Genomic DNA, 16,904 nt, shown 5'->3' on the forward strand with positions numbered 1-16,904 from the left:
GGAACACGTGATGTTTTCTATCATGTTTCAGGAAACACGTGATGTTTTCTATCATGTTAAGGAACACGTGATGTTTTCTATCATGTTTTAGAAACACGTGATGTTTTCTATCATGTTTAGGAACACGTGATGTTTTCCATCATGTTTCAGGAAACACGTGATGTTTTCTATCATGTTTTAGAAACACGTGATGTTTTCTATCATGTTTAGGAACACATGATGTTTTCTATCATGTTTCAGAAACACATGTTTTCTATCATGTTTAGGAACACATGATGTTTTCTATCATGTTTCAGGAAACACGTGATGTTTTCTATCATGTTTTAGAAACACGTGATGTTTTCTATCATGTTTCAGGAAACACGTGATGTTTTCTATCATGTTTTAGAAACACGTGATGTTTTCTATTATGTTTTAGAAACACGTGATGTTTTCTATCATGTTTTAGAAACACGTGATGTTTTCTATCATGTTTTCTATCATGTTTCAGGAAACATGTGATGTTTTCTATCATGTTTTAGAAACACGTGATGTTTTCTATCATGTTTTCTATCATGTTTCAGGAAACACGTGATGTTTTCTATCATGTTTTAGAAACACGTGATGTTTTCTATCATGTTTTCTATCGTGTTTCAGGAAACACGTGATGTTTTCTATCATGTTAAGGAACACGTGATGTTTTCTATCATGTTTTAGAAACACGTGATGTTTTCTATCATGTTTAGGAACACGTGATGTTTTCTATCATGTTTAGGAACACGTGATGTTTTCTATCATGTTTCAGGAAACACATGAGGTTTTATATCATGTTTAGGAACACGTGAGGTTTTCTATCATGTTTCAGAAACACATGTTTTCTATCATGTTTTAGAAACACGTGATGTTTTCTATCATGTTTTAGAAACACGTGATGTTTTCTATCATGTTTCAGGAAACACGTGATGTTTTCTATCATGTTTTAGAAACACGTGATGTTTTCTATCATGTTTCAGGAAACACGTGATGTTTTCTATCATGTTTTAGAAACACGTGATGTTTTCTATCATGTTTTAGAAACACGTGATGTTTTCTATCATGTTTCAGGAAACACGTGATGTTTTCTATCATGTTTTAGAAACACGTGATGTTTTCTATCATGTTTAGGAACACATGATGTTTTCTATCATGTTTTAGAAACACGTGATGTTTTCTATCATGTTTCAGGAAACACGTGATGTTTTCTATCATGTTTTAGAAACACGTGATGTTTTCTATCATGTTTCAGGAAACACGTGATGTTTTCTATCATGTTTTAGAAACACGTGATGTTTTCTATCATGTTTAGGAACACATGATGTTTTCTATCATGTTTCAGAAACACGTGATGTTTTCTATCATGTTTTAGAAACACGTGATGTTTTCTATCATGTTTTAGAAACACGTGATGTTTTCTATCATGTTTTAGAAACACGTGATGTTTTCTATCATGTTTTAGAAACACGTGATGTTTTCTATCATGTTTTAGAAACACGTGATGTTTTCTATCATGTTTTAGAAACACGTGATGTTTTCTATCATGTTTTAGGAAACGTGATGTTTGAGCTTCGAACCGACAACCACGTGACACTCAAACATCAACACGGTTAAACTCACTGAGATGAAGAACGTCTTTAATAAGTTAAAGTTACACTTATTAGTTAATAAGTTACAAATATTTTCATTATAAATAAATCACAACAAATGAACTGACATTAGAGTGACAGGTGTGTGTGTGAGTGTGATGGTTTTTAGGAACCTTATGAGGACCTTAGAACCCAAAGTACCCATAATTCAACATATTCTTGCTCAGGAGGCTCTAAACTACCATCACTCTTTTAGAGCAAGTTGTGTGTGTGTGCGTTTGTGTGTGTAGTTTCCTCCCACAGTGAACTTGTGTGCAAGAATGTGTGTTAAGATGGGCCTCTTGCCCCGTGTAGCTGGGACAGGCAGCTGTGAAGAGAATCAAAGGCTCAAGTGAAGACGTTTGTTGTCATGATTCCCGTCAAACATGAAAACATCAAGGACGACAGACACGAGCGTCACTAGGAAAACTATCATTTATTGTTTGATAAAAAAGGTTTAAAGTCGTTACAGCAGTAAAATCTCCAAAAGTCCTCTGAACAGGTGAGAAGTCGAGACGATAGAAAACGACATAAATTAAAGATGATTGACGGCAGAAAGAAAAGAAAAGACGAGAGTTCATGTTTCCTTTATTGTACACATTTACAAACTGGTCCTTGGATTAAAAGTGAGAATAAATAAAACCTTGACGTGAACTGAAGCCGAGAATCGCAATAAAACGAGCAAATGACATAAAACGTGGCGGCGGTCGTCGTGGGAACATAGAGGGGGCGGGGCTTAAAATGTGAAAATGGCGTCTGTTGCCGCGGCGATGAAGAGACGAGGCTGTGACATCATCTGTGTTTGTCGGAGGATTTATGAGTGACAGCGTCAAGGATCATCACAGACTCTCAGGTCAGAGGTCAGACAGAACCAGTGGATCACAGATCACGTCAAAGGATATTGTTTCTTCTCCTCCTTCCCGCCGCTGCTCTCTCGCTTTTCCTTCTTCTCCTTGTCGTGTCTGGACTCCTGCGGCAGTTAGATCAGTGACCTCGTGACCTCCTGACCCCGTGACTCGCGTCTCACCTTCTTCCCTCCGGACGACGTGCGCTCGGCCTTCACGGATTCGCCCTTTTCTTTGCTGGACGACTTGGAGCGTTTGCTCTTCTCCTTCTCCAGGGACGGCGGGGAGTCGCTGGACGGACTCGCGCTCCGGCCGTTCTTGGAATCTGTGCAGGAGAGTCGGGGTCACGGGGGTCACCAGGGTCACGGGGGTCACGTCCACTTACTGGTTCCGTTCTCGTCCTTCCTGCGCTTGGACTCCTGGCTGAGCTCGTGGTCGTGGTCCTGCAGGAGACACGACAGCGTCAGACGAGTGTCTCACGGATGTCAGTGCTGGAAGTGGATCATTTCCTTGTGCACCGTTTATCCTTGACCTCCCACAACCAGCTGTGATTGTGAGGGCGGAATAAAGGCTGCAGGAGGAGACCACGGGGCAGACCCTCCACTTCAGCCACTGACCACTGCGACACACGGTACAGACAAACGTTGACACTGACTCTCTTCCGTTCTTTGCGCTCCTTGTCTTCCTTCTTTTCTTTGGATCGAGCGAGCGAAGCGTCGGCTTCTTTCTTCTCCGGCTCCCTCTCGCGACTCTTGGACCGGGAGAGAGAGTTGTAGGTGATGTGGTGCTGCAGAGACAGAGACACGTGAAGACCACGCACAGACAAACACTCAACAGTGACGGAGGACGAGTGAGGAGGACGGGTGAGGAGGACGGGTGAGGAGGAGGGAGGACGGGTGAGGAGGGAGGACAGGTGAGGAGGAGGGACGGGTGAGGACAGGTGAGGACGGGTGAGGACGGGTGAGGAGGGAGGACAGGTGAGGAGGAGGGACGGGTGAGGACTGGTGAGGACAGGTAAGGACAGGTGAGGACGGGTGAGGAGGGAGGACAGGTGAGGAGGAGGGACGGGTGAGGACTGGTGAGGACAGGTAAGGACAGGTGAGGACGGGTGAGGAGGGAGGACAGGTGAGGAGGAGGGACGGGTGAGGACTGGTGAGGACAGGTAAGGACAGGTGAGGAGGGAGGACGGGTGAGGAGGAGGGACGGGTGAGGACTGGTAAGGACAGGTGAGGAGGGAGGACGGGTGAGGAGGAGGGAGGACGGGTGAGGACAGGTGAGGACAGGTGAGGACGGGTGAGGACGGGTGAGGACAGGTAAGGACGGGTGAGGACAGGTAAGGACAGGTGAGGACAGGTAAGGACAGGTGAGGAGGGAGGACGGGTGAGGAGGGGTGAGGAGGGAGGACAGGTGAGGAGGGAGGACAGGTGAGGAGGGAGGACAGGTGAGGAGGAGGGACGGGTGAGGAGGGAGGACAGGTGAGGACGAGGGACGGGTGAGGAGGGAGGACAGGTGAGGAGGAGGGACGGGTGAGGAGGGTGAGGAGGGGTGAGGACGGGTGAGGACGGGTGAGGACAGGTGAGGAGGGAGGACGGGTGAGGAGGGGTGAGGAGGGAGGACAGGTGAGGACGGGTGAGGACAGGTAAGGACAGGTGAGGAGGGAGGACGGGTGAGGAGGGGTGAGGAGGGAGGACAGGTGAGGAGGGAGGACAGGTGAGGAGGAGGGACGGGTGAGGAGGGAGGACAGGTGAGGAGGAGGGACGGGTGAGGAGGGAGGACAGGTGAGGAGGAGGGACGGGTGAGGAGGGTGAGGAGGGGTGAGGACGGGTGAGGAGGAGGGAGGACGGGTGAGGACAGGTGAGGAGGGAGGACAGGTGAGGAGGGAGGACGGGTGAGGACGGGTGAGGAGGGAGGACAGGTGAGGAGGGAGGACGGGTGAGGACGGGTGAGGACAGGTGAGGACGGGTGAGGACGGGTGAGGACGGGTGAGGAGGAGGGAGGACGGGTGAGGAGGAGGGAGGACGGGTGAGGAGGAGTGAGGACGGGTGAGGAGGGGTGAGGAGGGGTGAGGACGGGTGAGGACGGGTGAGGACGGGTGAGGACGGGTGAGGAGGAGGGAGGACGGGTGAGGAGGAGGGAGGACGGGTGAGGAGGAGTGAGGACGGGTGAGGAGGGGTGAGGACGGGTGAGGAGGGGTGAGGAGGGGTGAGGAGGGGTGAGGAGGAGTGAGGACGGGTGAGGAGGGGTGAGGAGGGGTGAGGAGGGGTGAGGACGGGTGAGGACGGGTGAGGAGGGGTGAGGAGGGGTGAGGAGGAGTGAGGACGGGTGAGGAGGGGTGAGGAGGGGTGAGGAGGAGTGAGGACGGGTGAGGAGGGGTGAGGAGGGGTGAGGAGGGGTGAGGAGGGGTGAGGACGGGTGAGGAGGGGTGAGGAGGGGTGAGGAGGGGTGAGGACGGGTGAGGACGGGTGAGGACGGGTGAGGAGGGGTGAGGAGGGGTGAGGAGGAGTGAGGACGGGTGAGGAGGGGTGAGGAGGGGTGAGGAGGGGTGAGGAGGGGTGAGGAGGAGTGAGGACGGGTGAGGACGGGTGAGGAGGACGGGTGAGGACGGGTGAGGAGGGGTGAGGACGGGTGAGGACGGGTGAGGACGGGTGAGGACAGAGCGTTGGTTCTCTGACTGACTGATGAACTAATGAACCTAAATAACATTATAAAGTTGAATCTATTATATCGATGTTGGAAAAATAAAGACTTTCAAACATGTCTGGGATCAAAATAAAGTCACTTTAAGTCAAGAATAAATGTGGTTCAATTCTAGTTCAATTCTATTCTAGTTACGATGAAATTAAATCATTTGTATTTTCCTACGTTTGACTCAAGATGTTCATATTATAACAAATAGTTCATATTAAATATCGTCACGTGTTTCAACACAATTATACAATAATACACGTGTGTGAAGCAAAACTATCTTGATATTCGTCTGAAGAAAGACTAACGACCAGTGACATTAAATCAATGATTGTTTGTATTGATCATATTGATCATATTGATGGAAACGCGTCGTCTGCTCCCAGAGATGAACTTTGAACCGTGACTTTTAAAAGATCATGTCAACAGAAACATACACAACATCTCAAGACAACATTGGAGACGTTAAGATCTTTCCACTCAAAGATGTCGTGTCTGCAGATGACGTCACTCGTTTCTCAGGATTCACCTTCTTTGAGAAGCAGAACATCTGGAGATATATTCCATACGTTTGTATCGTTTAGATACTCGATTCATTTATGCGAGACGGACGTGGTTTTGAAGACACTTCCTGTTCCGTCTCGTCTGGAAATAATCACTTAAAAGTCTGAAGACGTTAGAATTATTCTCTTGATCAGAACAATGACTGAGAGACGTTGCATTAAAGCTACACCAGACACTAACGTCATACATTTAAGTTAAGTTAATACTAGTGACGTCATCAGCAGAACATCCCGTCCTTCACGGCAACAAGTGACACTTCCTGTCGTTACATCACGACTCAAACGACTCAAAGGACTGAAAAGAACACGAACCTTGGGAATGGACTCCTTGAGTTCGGTGTTATTGTCCTGTGGGGATGAATGGAGATGACAGATGAGCTGGGGGGGTGTGGGGGGTTTCGGAGAGTTTTGGTAGCAGGTTTTCAGACAGCAGTAAAGTCGGAAGAAGGACTGTAGGGGGCGTCAGTGGCTGGGCCCACAGCGTACCTCCCCCTTGAACTCTGACCTTTGAGGACTGAGGCTTTGACAAGGTTATAACAAACAGGAAAGTCTCCACACGTGGAATGTCAAGACTAGGTTCCCTGAGCTTCTGAGGTGTGGTGAGAGCTGGTGTGTCTGAGGTGCTTGTGGAGTGTTGAGTGATCAGAGAATGTTCTGCTGCTCCTACATAAGTATCTGATGCTGGAACTTACAATTCAAACCTGGATTAGACACAGGAGCTTATTTCTCTGGCAGAAGGTCAGTTAAAAATCAGTGCTCCAGGCGTCGCCCCCTCACTCCCCGGATTATCGCCCTCTGAACTGGGCTTCTGTTCAGCTGCAGACTCTCGTGGGGTCGATGGAGGACCTCTGAGGGACGACTTGCTTCTTCCTCCGGGTCACGTGACAAGGTTTCTTTGAGGACGACTGAGGTGGTTCTTGTGCAAAGTGGTTTAACAACGACATCTTTCTTCTGCTGGATCTTGGTCGCGAGGAAAACAAAAAAAAAACTTCTTTTCTTCTCCAACAGCAGCTTCAGGCATTAAAAATGTTTCCTCTTCAAAAGTAAAAATGCAAAAAGACTCCGAAGGCACAGCGGCTGTTTTCAGCTTCACCAAAATAGATATTTCAATATGAAAATATTTATATTTACAAATAATCTCTTCATTAAAGAGTCCATCAGGGAATTCATCAAAATGAGATTCTGATGTCCATGGGATCTCCAGCTGCCATGGATTTGATGGGGAACATTGAGGGGCTACAACGAGAACGCTCTCCTCTGGATCTTCTGGATCGCTGAAATGTGCAACAGCAGGGAATTCCCCCGGAGATGGAGAAGAAACTGGCATCCTTCCTCAAGCCATACTAACCTTAACAGACGCCGAGTGGGACGGAGAAGAATGGCTGTCGAGCTTTCGTCTTTTGTGATCTGAAGACACGGAAACATGAGCGACACGAGTCTATAATGACCTTGAACGGATTCATCTTCACCTGTCTCAGGTTCCGCTGACTCGGATCTGGGCGACTTGAGGGACACGGCCACGGCGCTCCGGTCTCCTCTCTCCTTGCTCTTGGTTTCCCGCTCCCTGGACACCTCCACAGGCTCCCCGTTGCCGACTTTGGTCTTGTCGTCTTTCTTGTCTTCGTCCTTGGCTTTGACCCGGTCGGCCTTGGGCGTCCTCTCCTTACCCTCGCGCCCCGGACGCTCCTCCTTCCCGGCTCGCTCTTCTCTCTGCTTCTCGCGGCGGCTCTCGGCCTTGGCCTCTGGTGTGCTGCTGGGTGTCTTTTCCTTTTTGTCTTTCTTCTCTTTCCCACTCTTCTCTTTGTCCTCTCGGTCTTTAGAGACTTTGGTGCTGTGCAGAGGAGGGCGGTGAGTTTCTACGGTGAGTTCCTACGGCGAGGACGTTCACGACCAGCTCACCTGGTGAGGGCACCGTTCCCGTTGCTGGCGGTCACTTTAGCGGCAGAACTGTTGGCTTTGCTGACAGGTTTTGCGGTTGTTGCAGATTTATCCTTCCCTCGATCTGTTCGAGAAACAAATGTGAAGATGAACATTTCTGCGGCTCCAAGAAGAAGAAGCAGCAGCTGATGTTCTTACCGTCTTCGGACGCGCCCTCCTCCACCTTGACGGCGGCGGTCGCAGGCTTGCCGGCGCTGGCGGGGCCGTTCTGCTGGGCGGCGGCGGCGGCGGCGTTGGCGGGAACGTTGCGCGTCGGCTGCTCTTTGTGATGAAACTCATTCTCTGGGACCATGTGCACCTTCTGGCTTTTCAAGCGACCAGAGTAACTGCAAAATGCATAGAAGGTTTGCACAAAGAACCAGAACCAACACTTCAAAGTAACTCGACTCTAAACTGTGTCAACTATGGTCAAAGCTTTAGTCACGATCAAGTATTTTCTCTTGGATTTAATTCACACAATCAACTGTATGCTCCGCGCTGAGCTGTACAGCACACAAATGCTGTGTTACCCCAGAGCTAAGGTATAGAGGTCACGTCTCTTGTCCTTCTCCTGAGTGCAGATCTTGAGGACCCTGCACTCCAGTGCTTGGCCCAGGTTCAGAACCTTGGGGTAGCAGGGCAGGATCTTGATGAGCACGATGAGGATGTTGCGGATGTGGGTGTAGTCTTCGGTCTCCAGGCAGTGGACAGAGGCCTGTGTTGAACAAGAGGTTTTTAGACGGCTGTGGGAGGAAGGGATCCCGTCTTGACCTCTCACCTTTGTCAGCATGTAATGCCACTTATGCACCACGTGACGGAAATTCTCGTAGTCGAGTTGATCCGCCTTGTTGCCGCCATCGAAGCCAGAGGATCTGAAGATGGTCAGGAAACCAGGATAGTTGCCGCATTCCTGTCACAACGGCACGTTTAATTCACCGTCAACGAAAAGGTCTTCGTCAGTTTCCTTCTACCTTTTCATAGGTTGCGCGGTCGCTGTGCCAGCGGGTCACAGTCTCCAGCATGCAGCAGAGGAAGCGTCCGTAACGGTGAGACTCGTTCTCTGTGCAACTGGCCACCGTGTGAATGACGGCGGAGAAAACCTGGACGAGAACCATCTTGATGTGACCTCTGGTTGTAAACATGGACGATACACCGCGACGCAACAATCACGTCAACATCTAGAATCACCGGCGACTCTTACCCGGTCATAGCACAGAAGAGTGCAGAAGTTGGGCGTCTTCTGCTGGTGGACCAGCTCCACAAACCGGGCGCAGTACACGGCGTCGATGGAGGAGTAGACGCATCGAGGGAAAAGACAGAGCTGAAGAAACTTGGTGATCGTCTCGTTCTTAGTGGATTCTGTCAAATAAAATTGAGAAAGAAAACCACTGAGAATGTCATCAACTTGGAACATAACGACTGAGGTTCACCTCACAGGTGAGAAATGCTCTCATACAGATGCTAGAAAATAAACAAGGACACTTACTAGCTAACAACCAGTTGTCCTTCTCCAGTTTCAGTCGGTGCAAAACTCTCTGAACGTGCTCAAGCTGCTTCTTCTCTTCCTCCTGCAGCTTCTCTTGCAGGGCAGTGCAGCGTTCCTTCTCCTTCTTCTTCTTGTTTGGAGCCTACAATAAGTATATGCAGTCATTTGTGGTGCTGAGTTAATGACAAATACTGGACTATCAGGTCTTTCATAAATGTCTTATTAGGAAAACAATTCTTGCTTTGTTATTTGGTTGCATTTGGATACAATACTTTTACCACTGCAACTCTAAATACTGCTCTCATGTTTTAGTATATACTAATATAAAGTAAATAACAGGATCATTGCAGCGATAAATCAAATCATGCGATCAACTCAAATAACATCAATAATGAGTTACCATCTCAGGGTTGTCGTCAGTCGCCTTGATCTGAGCCTTCAGCTTGTTGACCTCCCGATCGTAGGCCCCGTGTGGCACGGCCAGATCGTACATGGTGAGGGACCAGAAGGTGGCGTAGAACTGAGGCCGGATGTCGTCCCAGACCCTGGGTGGATGTAGGGAGACCACGGCCTCGTGCACCGCCGCCATGACCTGCTCACAGGCCGTCACGTACCTCTGCATCTTCTGCTGCTGCCTGTTGCCTTTGTCCGCCTTTTTCAGCTCATCATACTTGGACTGCACCAGAAGCAACAGAACCATGTCACGCATGTCGTAGCAAAACCGAACCTTTCTGAAGCTTTCAGGCAGTGGAACTCACCGAGATCTGATGGGCGTACATGGGCCGAGACAGGAAGAAAGCGGCATCATGTGGAGTGTGGAACTGGTTACAAAGGACGTCGATGGATGGAAGTCGCTTGATGTAATCTTCCGTGCTGAGGTTGGAGGCGAGGAACCCACCAAACTGCACCAGAGTGTCGTGACACTGTCGGCAACAACACAAGGTTAGAGCCGAATTGTTTCATAATGAGAGAAGACAATAATGATTTACCTGATCGTAGAGGTGACCCACTAGTTTAAGGTGTTTCTCTCCGCCCTCCAAGAACACCACACCGTTCTGTTGCTGGGCCAGGAGGATACACAGTGGCAGGGCCAGCTCGTGATCCAGCAGGGCGTCCTTCAAACGCTGGGAGGACTTCTTGGTGTTCCGGATCTGGCCGAAGTAGCCCCCCTAATGAGGAGACGGACGAAAAAAAGATTTCTACCTTCGATCTGGTTCAGAGACATTTATGAGAGGAAATCCGATTTTTGAGCAACAAACCAGATGAAGAAAGAATTTGTACCTCGGCTTTGAGCTGCTCTCCTCCAGTCATGGCCTCAAGCTGCTCCATCGTCATCTCGTTTGTGATTTCTATTCCAGCCATTTTCTGCACCACTCCTTTCAAGATGAGCAAGTCAAAGCTGAAGAAAGATGGGATCAGATGGGTGAAGGTTTAGAAAGATTTACAATCGTGTCATTTCCTCACCTTTTGCCTGCCTTGAGCTGATTGGTGACGTACTGGAGAAGGCCGGCCAACTCGATCGGGTATTTCCTGAACACAGCGGCACACAGACTTGCCAGACCTTGAGGAGGAGGATCTATTAGGACATCTGCATTCATCTAATCACACCACCTCTTCATGCTACGTACTCTGAAGCCAGGCTGAGATGGAGGTGATGTCATGCTTCATCTTCTCCTTCTCGGGATTGGCCAGAGCCTCGATGATGCAATCTTGAGTCAGAGTTGAAGAAAATCCAAAGAATAGAACACTTTGTTACTGAACCTGATCCAGCATAAACCACATTACGTCCGACTGTTAAGGATACAGGCCAAGACATCATAGTTCAGGGATGTGAGGTATTTTAAGGAGTCCACCACAGGGACAATGAGGTTGTCATACCACTGGATTTGGGAGAGCATCTACAGGAGAAGAAAAAAATGTAAATGCCCTGATGACTTCTGACGGCTAATATGGAGCAGAAACTAGACGTGTTGATAGTTAGTCACACTAGTCATACACCTACATAATCAAAAAGGATGGTGGGGTTGCTGTGACTTAATTTGCCAATCTGCCTTCCAGATTGTTTCACGTTCTCTTTGGTCAAGCGCCTGAAGGAGGATTAAAGTCAAATAAAGAAAACTCTCAGAGTTGAGCAAATGTTCATTTGTGTGACTCACTAACCTCATGATGTATTTGGCCTGCTCCACCGTGTGAGCTTTGACTTTGACCAGCTGAGGATGGTATGTGTACGTTTCATTTTTCCACTGTCCATACAAGCGATACCTTAAAAATAGAAGACACAATTGGAGAGATCATAATCAAAAGACTCCGAGAATACCATTTCTACTGATATATGCAAGTAGAAATGTCACTAAACAACACTAAACAAGTGCCAAGTCTTGACCTGGTACTTGGAAACCAAATCATTTCAAAAGAAGTTCAACTCATCTCACCTGTGCTGGTAGGGGAACAGCTTGAAGAGACCCCACAGCTCCTCAGACATGCAGGCATTACAATCCATCAGAGAGAGAGAAGGAAGCAGCACCTGGTCTGTGATGCACAGGAAGCAGCTCAGCAAAGTTTCCTGCAATGAAAAGCAAAGGTCAGCATCATTGTGAATAGAATTAATGTGTAGATGAAACCCACCATTTTGTCTTTGTCAGCCACGGTTTCACTTTGGTACTGGGAATAAAACCAACAAACTCAGGTAAGTCAAAGTTGCCCCTGGAGTTTTAGAGGAGATGTGTTCAGTGTTTTTTACCTCTTTCATGAACGACTTTCCCAGACGCACGACCTTGGCGAAGAGAATGGGGTCATGTGCGAGGTGAGGGCCGAGATAACAGAGCATGCTGAAGATGTCTCTGCGCAAACCGTCAAAGGTTTCCACGGGGACTGGGGCTCGTTTGTTCCCTAACGGATGAAAGACCTTTCCTCGGGCTCCTTTTGGAATCGCAGAGCTGCAAGGACACGAGGTTAGAACATGGAGGGATTGTATGTCAGCATGTTGTGACACATATATATACAACACAAATAAAAGATGTATCTGAATTCATTGATGCTACTGTAATATTATCCGTGTTCCCTTCATGCCTTAGAAAACACACACATGGAAGAACATTTCCGTGACTTGAAGACCGACCTTCTATAAAGAGGCTCCACAGTCAGGTGGACCAGCTGGCAGAGAGCCAGGGCGATGGGCTTGCGAGAACAGGCGAAGAAGGAAGGCATCTGGTCCATAATACTCTGGGCGTGTGGCCAATCTCCAATCCTGAGTAGCGCCTCTAACAAGCCGAGTTTTTGGTTGTCCATGGGCTGGAGCAGGTTGTTGAAAAAGTGCAGCAAGTTATAATCTTTACTCTTTTTTTTTTAAACATTTTCTTATTTATATCCATGTTGTTGTTCCTGTTAAGGTAGAGAGTGGTGGCTCAACATTGTAATCCATACCACCAGACTAAGAACACTGATGGCATCACTACAGTGGATTTAACTTTTACTGGCATCTAATAATGCGGATCCATCAGTGGATTAAAAACACGTTCAAGTTCACCTTCAATAAAAAAACTGGATGAAAACCAGCACCAAATGTTAAGCTGGTATTTTCCAAGCTAGTACAATTTGACTATAATATGTTTTGAATATTGTAATTGTTGTTGATGTGGTCTCATCATAGTAACCAGGGTTCAAAGGAAGTGGACACCACACCTGATCGTTCTTTTCCTCCTCCTTATCTTTGTCTTTGTCCTCATTTTTATCTGAAGGCAACACAACCATGACGAGTTTGCGTGCAACTTGTTTGGCGTCCGCTATGTCCCGTTTATGCTCCTCCATGATTGTGGCGTCTGGTGGCATGAGCTGGAGATCAGAGACACCAGAGTTACTTACTGACACAGGCTTTCAGATCAAATATTCCTAGTGGTTGCAAAGATAATTAGACAAAAGATATGCGTTTACTGTTCATATTACAGGAAAGAAAGACGAGTATGAGTGACTGAAGGTGATGAGGTGAAGGTGGAGGTTTTTGACTTGCAACCGTGGACCGGAGAAAAAGAAAATCTTACATGAACATACAGGTCCTCCAGCGCCACCAGGTTATGGTGAAGCAGCGCTGCAGCAATGTGGTAAAGGGATTTGGGCGTTTGCTCATTGGGTTCCTGGAGACAAAGATTTGTGTTTAATTTCAAGTCGAAATCCACGCTACACACTCTTAGTGCCCTTCTAAAACTCACCTGATAAAATTTGAATTTAAAGCCGAGGATGTGGCAGAGAGTGAGCGGCTCACACATATAGGACTTGATGAGGGACAGGAAGAAGTCATCCTGGTCTGATCGCCCTTCATACACCTCCAGGATTATGTCCAGCACTCGGTTCGGGTCCAGATTAAAACATCCTAGGAAACATTTAAATTGACCGTCAGAGTCGTGACAGCAGACTGCGACCTTTCATATCATTTATATACATTATTAGCATCCGCCTTGTGTTTCAGCAAAGTAGAAAAGTCAAAGTTTGGATTACTTCTCAGAACATTTGAATAATTAACTATATACACCAAGTACTCACACATTTATATTGGCTGCTCTGGTGTTGGCTTTTGTTTTTCTATCGCTTATTAATTATTTTTTCCTATTTCATTCTGACAATAAAGTTTTTGATTCTGATATAATTAAACAAAAGAAACGACCAGTCTCTTACCAATGAGTGACTTGATGCTTTCCAGGACAGTATGACTTGTAATGTTGCCCGACAGGTCCTGACCAAGTTCTGTGATGAGCTTAGCGTATCCCTCGTTCTCCTCCCTTAACAAGTTGAACTTCTGTTGTTTGTAACTGTTTGCAAACAAGGTTCAAGTTAGTCTTGATAAATCATGAACCGTTTTAAAAGTGATACGTACAAAAGTTTAGTTTTGATTTTAACAATTTTCTGATTGAACTGATGAGCTTGTTTGATGATCCCGAGAGACTCCAGGGTTTCTGGATCCAGTCGCTCTTTCAAAATGGCCTCCGGAACACAAAACTGAAAGAACAAAGTATTAATTAGAGACATAAAAACCCAGAAGCTGTTCATTGAGTAACAAAAAACTTTCTTACCAAACACGCTCCCACTAATTTTGTGTAATGGTCACGTTTGTTTTTTTCCTCCAGTACACTGGTTTCTAAATCTGAAGAATGAAAGTCGTTAACTCAATGAATCGGACACAAACTAATGAGACACTAACCTAGAATACTGAACACATCTGCCAGGATTGAAGTCATGTCATCCCTGAATTCCTGAGGAAGGAAAGTTAAAATGAGCGTCAAAGCAAAATATTGAACCAGTGATTGTTTCGGTCAGAAATGTTTATCATACCATCACTTCTCCAAGAACACTGGTGACATGATCCACCTTCAGGTTCCCCAGGACAACCTGCCAGCAGAGCTCGTAGAGGGCAGCCTGGAGATCTAGTCGTGAGAAGAAACAAGCACATAAAACCAGGCTTCAGCTCCAAACAATGAAGATTTTAGACGATGGTAAATACAACTGTTAATGTATCAGTGATTTCAATAACATGATGCGACTCTCGTCTTCAACCAGCGGTGAAATACAATATCACTGGGAAAACTAAATGGTAAATGTTTTTGAACACGTTTGACTCACCTTTAATTTCACTGCCATGCTCTGTTTTCTGTGTGTGGTCTTTGCACAGTTGAACGCTGTAAAACAGAACGATGTCGCTCAGTTGACATGTCGTGATTCATCGAGTCAAACGATTCATTGGAGGCATCAGCGTAAAGTAAGTTAGTTCCAAGATGTACATATTTAATCGTGTTGTGTAATATTTACGTATTTGGTTATGAAGGTACATTTTTGTAGAAGCCTCATGGTTTTGACTTGAAGTGAGATCCTGCTCTACACCATCATTTGTTGAAGATACATTCAGTTTGTGTCACAATTTTCCTTGTAATCGAGTATTTTGTCAGAGATAATAATTAAAGTAGCAAAAAATGATATTATGTCATACATTTTAAAATGTCAGTGCTTGGCAACTTAAAGCCAATAATATACTTATATAAATATCTGGGTCCGTAGTAAGACAAACACAACTGACACACGACGACAATATAAGATAATAGCGCTAAATAAACACAGAACTATGAATGTATATGGTTGATGTGAAAGAATAAAGATTATAACTATGAAGTGAGTGAGTGTTTTCAGAACAGAGATTGATACTTGGTACTGCATGAAGAAACGTATTATATAGTTCACACATAAGTCTATACATGCATACATTACTCTGTAATTATAGTTTCTTAGAGAAGACTCTCGTGACGTTTAACGTCAAAACAAGAGATCGACAGATTTAAGTGTAGATTCATATATTTATCGACACATTTTATGACACGAGGATGGATTAATAATTCAGTGTTGAGTGACACCATCAATGATGCCTCGATCACAGCAAGAGCACACGATGTCCTCGCAAAAGTCCCGCCTTTAAGAAAGATTTTAAGATGTTTAAAAGTAAATAAAATCTGACCGTTACTCGGTTAAAAAAACAAACCGGCCTTCTCTGAATGTTGCGAAACTCGATGCTATGAAACTACTGGAATCACAACTGCACGAAAGCTGCTGATCCAGAATGATTTTTAAATGACTTCTATTAAAGTTCTGTTGTCTTGTTTGGTTCTGTTCACCACGTTTGTTTCTGTCGTGCAGAAGAAAACCTCTGTCTAGCTAGCATGTTAGCAGGTTAGCTAGTTAGCCACTGACGATTTTCCCTCCAACTGTTGTCCTAACAAACCTTCAAAACCCTCAGTGCTGTGAATCGTTAATAACGGAACATGTTTGTCCTTCTAAGAAGTGTCTTAAACATCGCAAGTATTGGTTTTTAAAATAGTGTTATCCAAGCGCACGGAGTTAGCTAGCGTATAGCATAGTTAGCATCGTGTTTACAAACGGCTGAAGCGGTCAAAGCAGTAGAATAAGCAGCAGTTAGCAGACACTTGTTCTATAAACACGGGCCGCAGCAGAACAAACGGTTCCCTCGGTGAAGGTTAAAGACCAGAAACCGTTGCGATGAGTCGATGATCTGCTCGAGAACCGTCGGTAGCTCATGTGTTGCTAACGTTAGCATCGGTGCTAAAACAGCAAAGGGACGCTTTTCCCGCTTTTAATTTCGTTTATAAACGCATTCTATTGAGTCACGCGACACCGCGACACATCAACACCACCTCCCATCAACTCACAACTCGTGTTTTCCAGATTTTTCCCAGTTTTTGATCCATTCACCAGGGAGGATAAGTGTCGCCATCTTCCGCAGCGAGCCCGGATGTGTTGCTGGTCAAATGTGCTGCTGCATGTTGGGACCAAACTCGAGTTCCATTGTTGTGCACAGAAGCCGCTGCGTGTCTTTTAGCGTCAACTCACTTCTGTGCAACACAGCGAGTGTGACGTGAAAGAGTGTTTTATTTCATCCTCAGATTATTATCACATCTTTAAAAATCCACTCAAACTTTAACATTTTATTTATCCTCAGGTTTGTGAACGAAGGCCGTTAAAGACATTTCTCTGTGAACAGAAAACAAAACATGAAGTTTCTGCTTCAGCTTTAAAAGAAAAGAAAATGTATTAAATACAAGATGGAAATATATGTGAACAACAAGTGTAGAAACCAGTGTGAGCTTCATCAAAACATTGAGTTAAGTTTGGTAAATGATAGAAATAAATGATGTTTAGTTTCATAATAACAACCATATTCAGCTGTTTTCAATCCAACATTATAAGTGACGAGCGAGAACCTCAGCAGTTCACC

General features: G+C 46.0%; 1 protein-coding gene across 2 annotated transcripts; it reads right to left on the reverse strand.

Annotated features, from left to right (window-relative positions):
* Window positions 1-2,211: 2,211 nt before the first annotated feature.
* On the reverse strand, window positions 2,212-16,459 carry thoc2 (THO complex 2). 2 transcript variants are annotated; one of them, XM_087808193.1, is made up of 38 exons: window positions 16,339-16,459; window positions 14,747-14,802; window positions 14,459-14,550; window positions 14,328-14,379; window positions 14,200-14,270; window positions 14,004-14,125; window positions 13,805-13,938; window positions 13,342-13,502; window positions 13,174-13,266; window positions 12,818-12,967; window positions 12,255-12,427; window positions 11,877-12,072; window positions 11,762-11,797; window positions 11,569-11,699; window positions 11,297-11,398; window positions 11,139-11,223; window positions 10,941-11,034; window positions 10,765-10,845; window positions 10,601-10,697; window positions 10,418-10,535; window positions 10,126-10,305; window positions 9,895-10,059; window positions 9,537-9,812; window positions 9,137-9,278; window positions 8,852-9,009; window positions 8,622-8,750; window positions 8,429-8,560; window positions 8,181-8,365; window positions 7,810-7,997; window positions 7,633-7,735; window positions 7,203-7,564; window positions 7,082-7,140; window positions 6,046-6,081; window positions 3,141-3,272; window positions 2,871-2,928; window positions 2,668-2,810; window positions 2,543-2,610; window positions 2,212-2,460 (listed from the first exon to the last, which is right to left on the reverse strand). In XM_087808193.1, the coding sequence occupies exons 1-38, from the start codon at window positions 16,401-16,403 to the stop codon at window positions 2,433-2,435; spliced, it is 4,653 nt and encodes a 1,550-aa protein (XP_087664319.1). In that variant the 5' UTR covers window positions 16,404-16,459; the 3' UTR covers window positions 2,212-2,432. The 2 variants fall into 2 exon arrangements, with proteins under 2 accessions (XP_087664319.1, XP_087664320.1); XM_087808194.1 differs by having other exon boundaries at window positions 6,046-6,111.
* Window positions 16,460-16,904: the final 445 nt, after the last annotated feature.

The sequence above is a fragment of the Callionymus lyra genome, chromosome 14, assembly GCF_982586985.1.
Source record: "Callionymus lyra chromosome 14, fCalLyr1.hap1.1, whole genome shotgun sequence".
In the NCBI taxonomy this organism is placed as follows: domain Eukaryota; kingdom Metazoa; phylum Chordata; class Actinopteri; order Syngnathiformes; family Callionymidae; genus Callionymus; species Callionymus lyra.

What these genes read in the sequence shown, in the direction of transcription:
- thoc2 (XM_087808194.1), bottom strand. Translation starts at nt 16,403, where the DNA reads ATGGCGACACTTATCCTCCCTGGTGAATGGATCAAAAACTGGGAAAAA. An exon ending in GTGGAGCCTCTTTATAGAAG is followed by an intron (nt 12,073 to 12,254) that starts GTCGGTCTTCAA and finishes GTGTCCTTGCAG; the next exon opens with CTCTGCGATTCCAAAAGGAG. An exon ending in CAGGCCAAATACATCATGAG is followed by an intron (nt 11,224 to 11,296) that starts GTTAGTGAGTCA and finishes ATCCTCCTTCAG; the next exon opens with GCGCTTGACCAAAGAGAACG.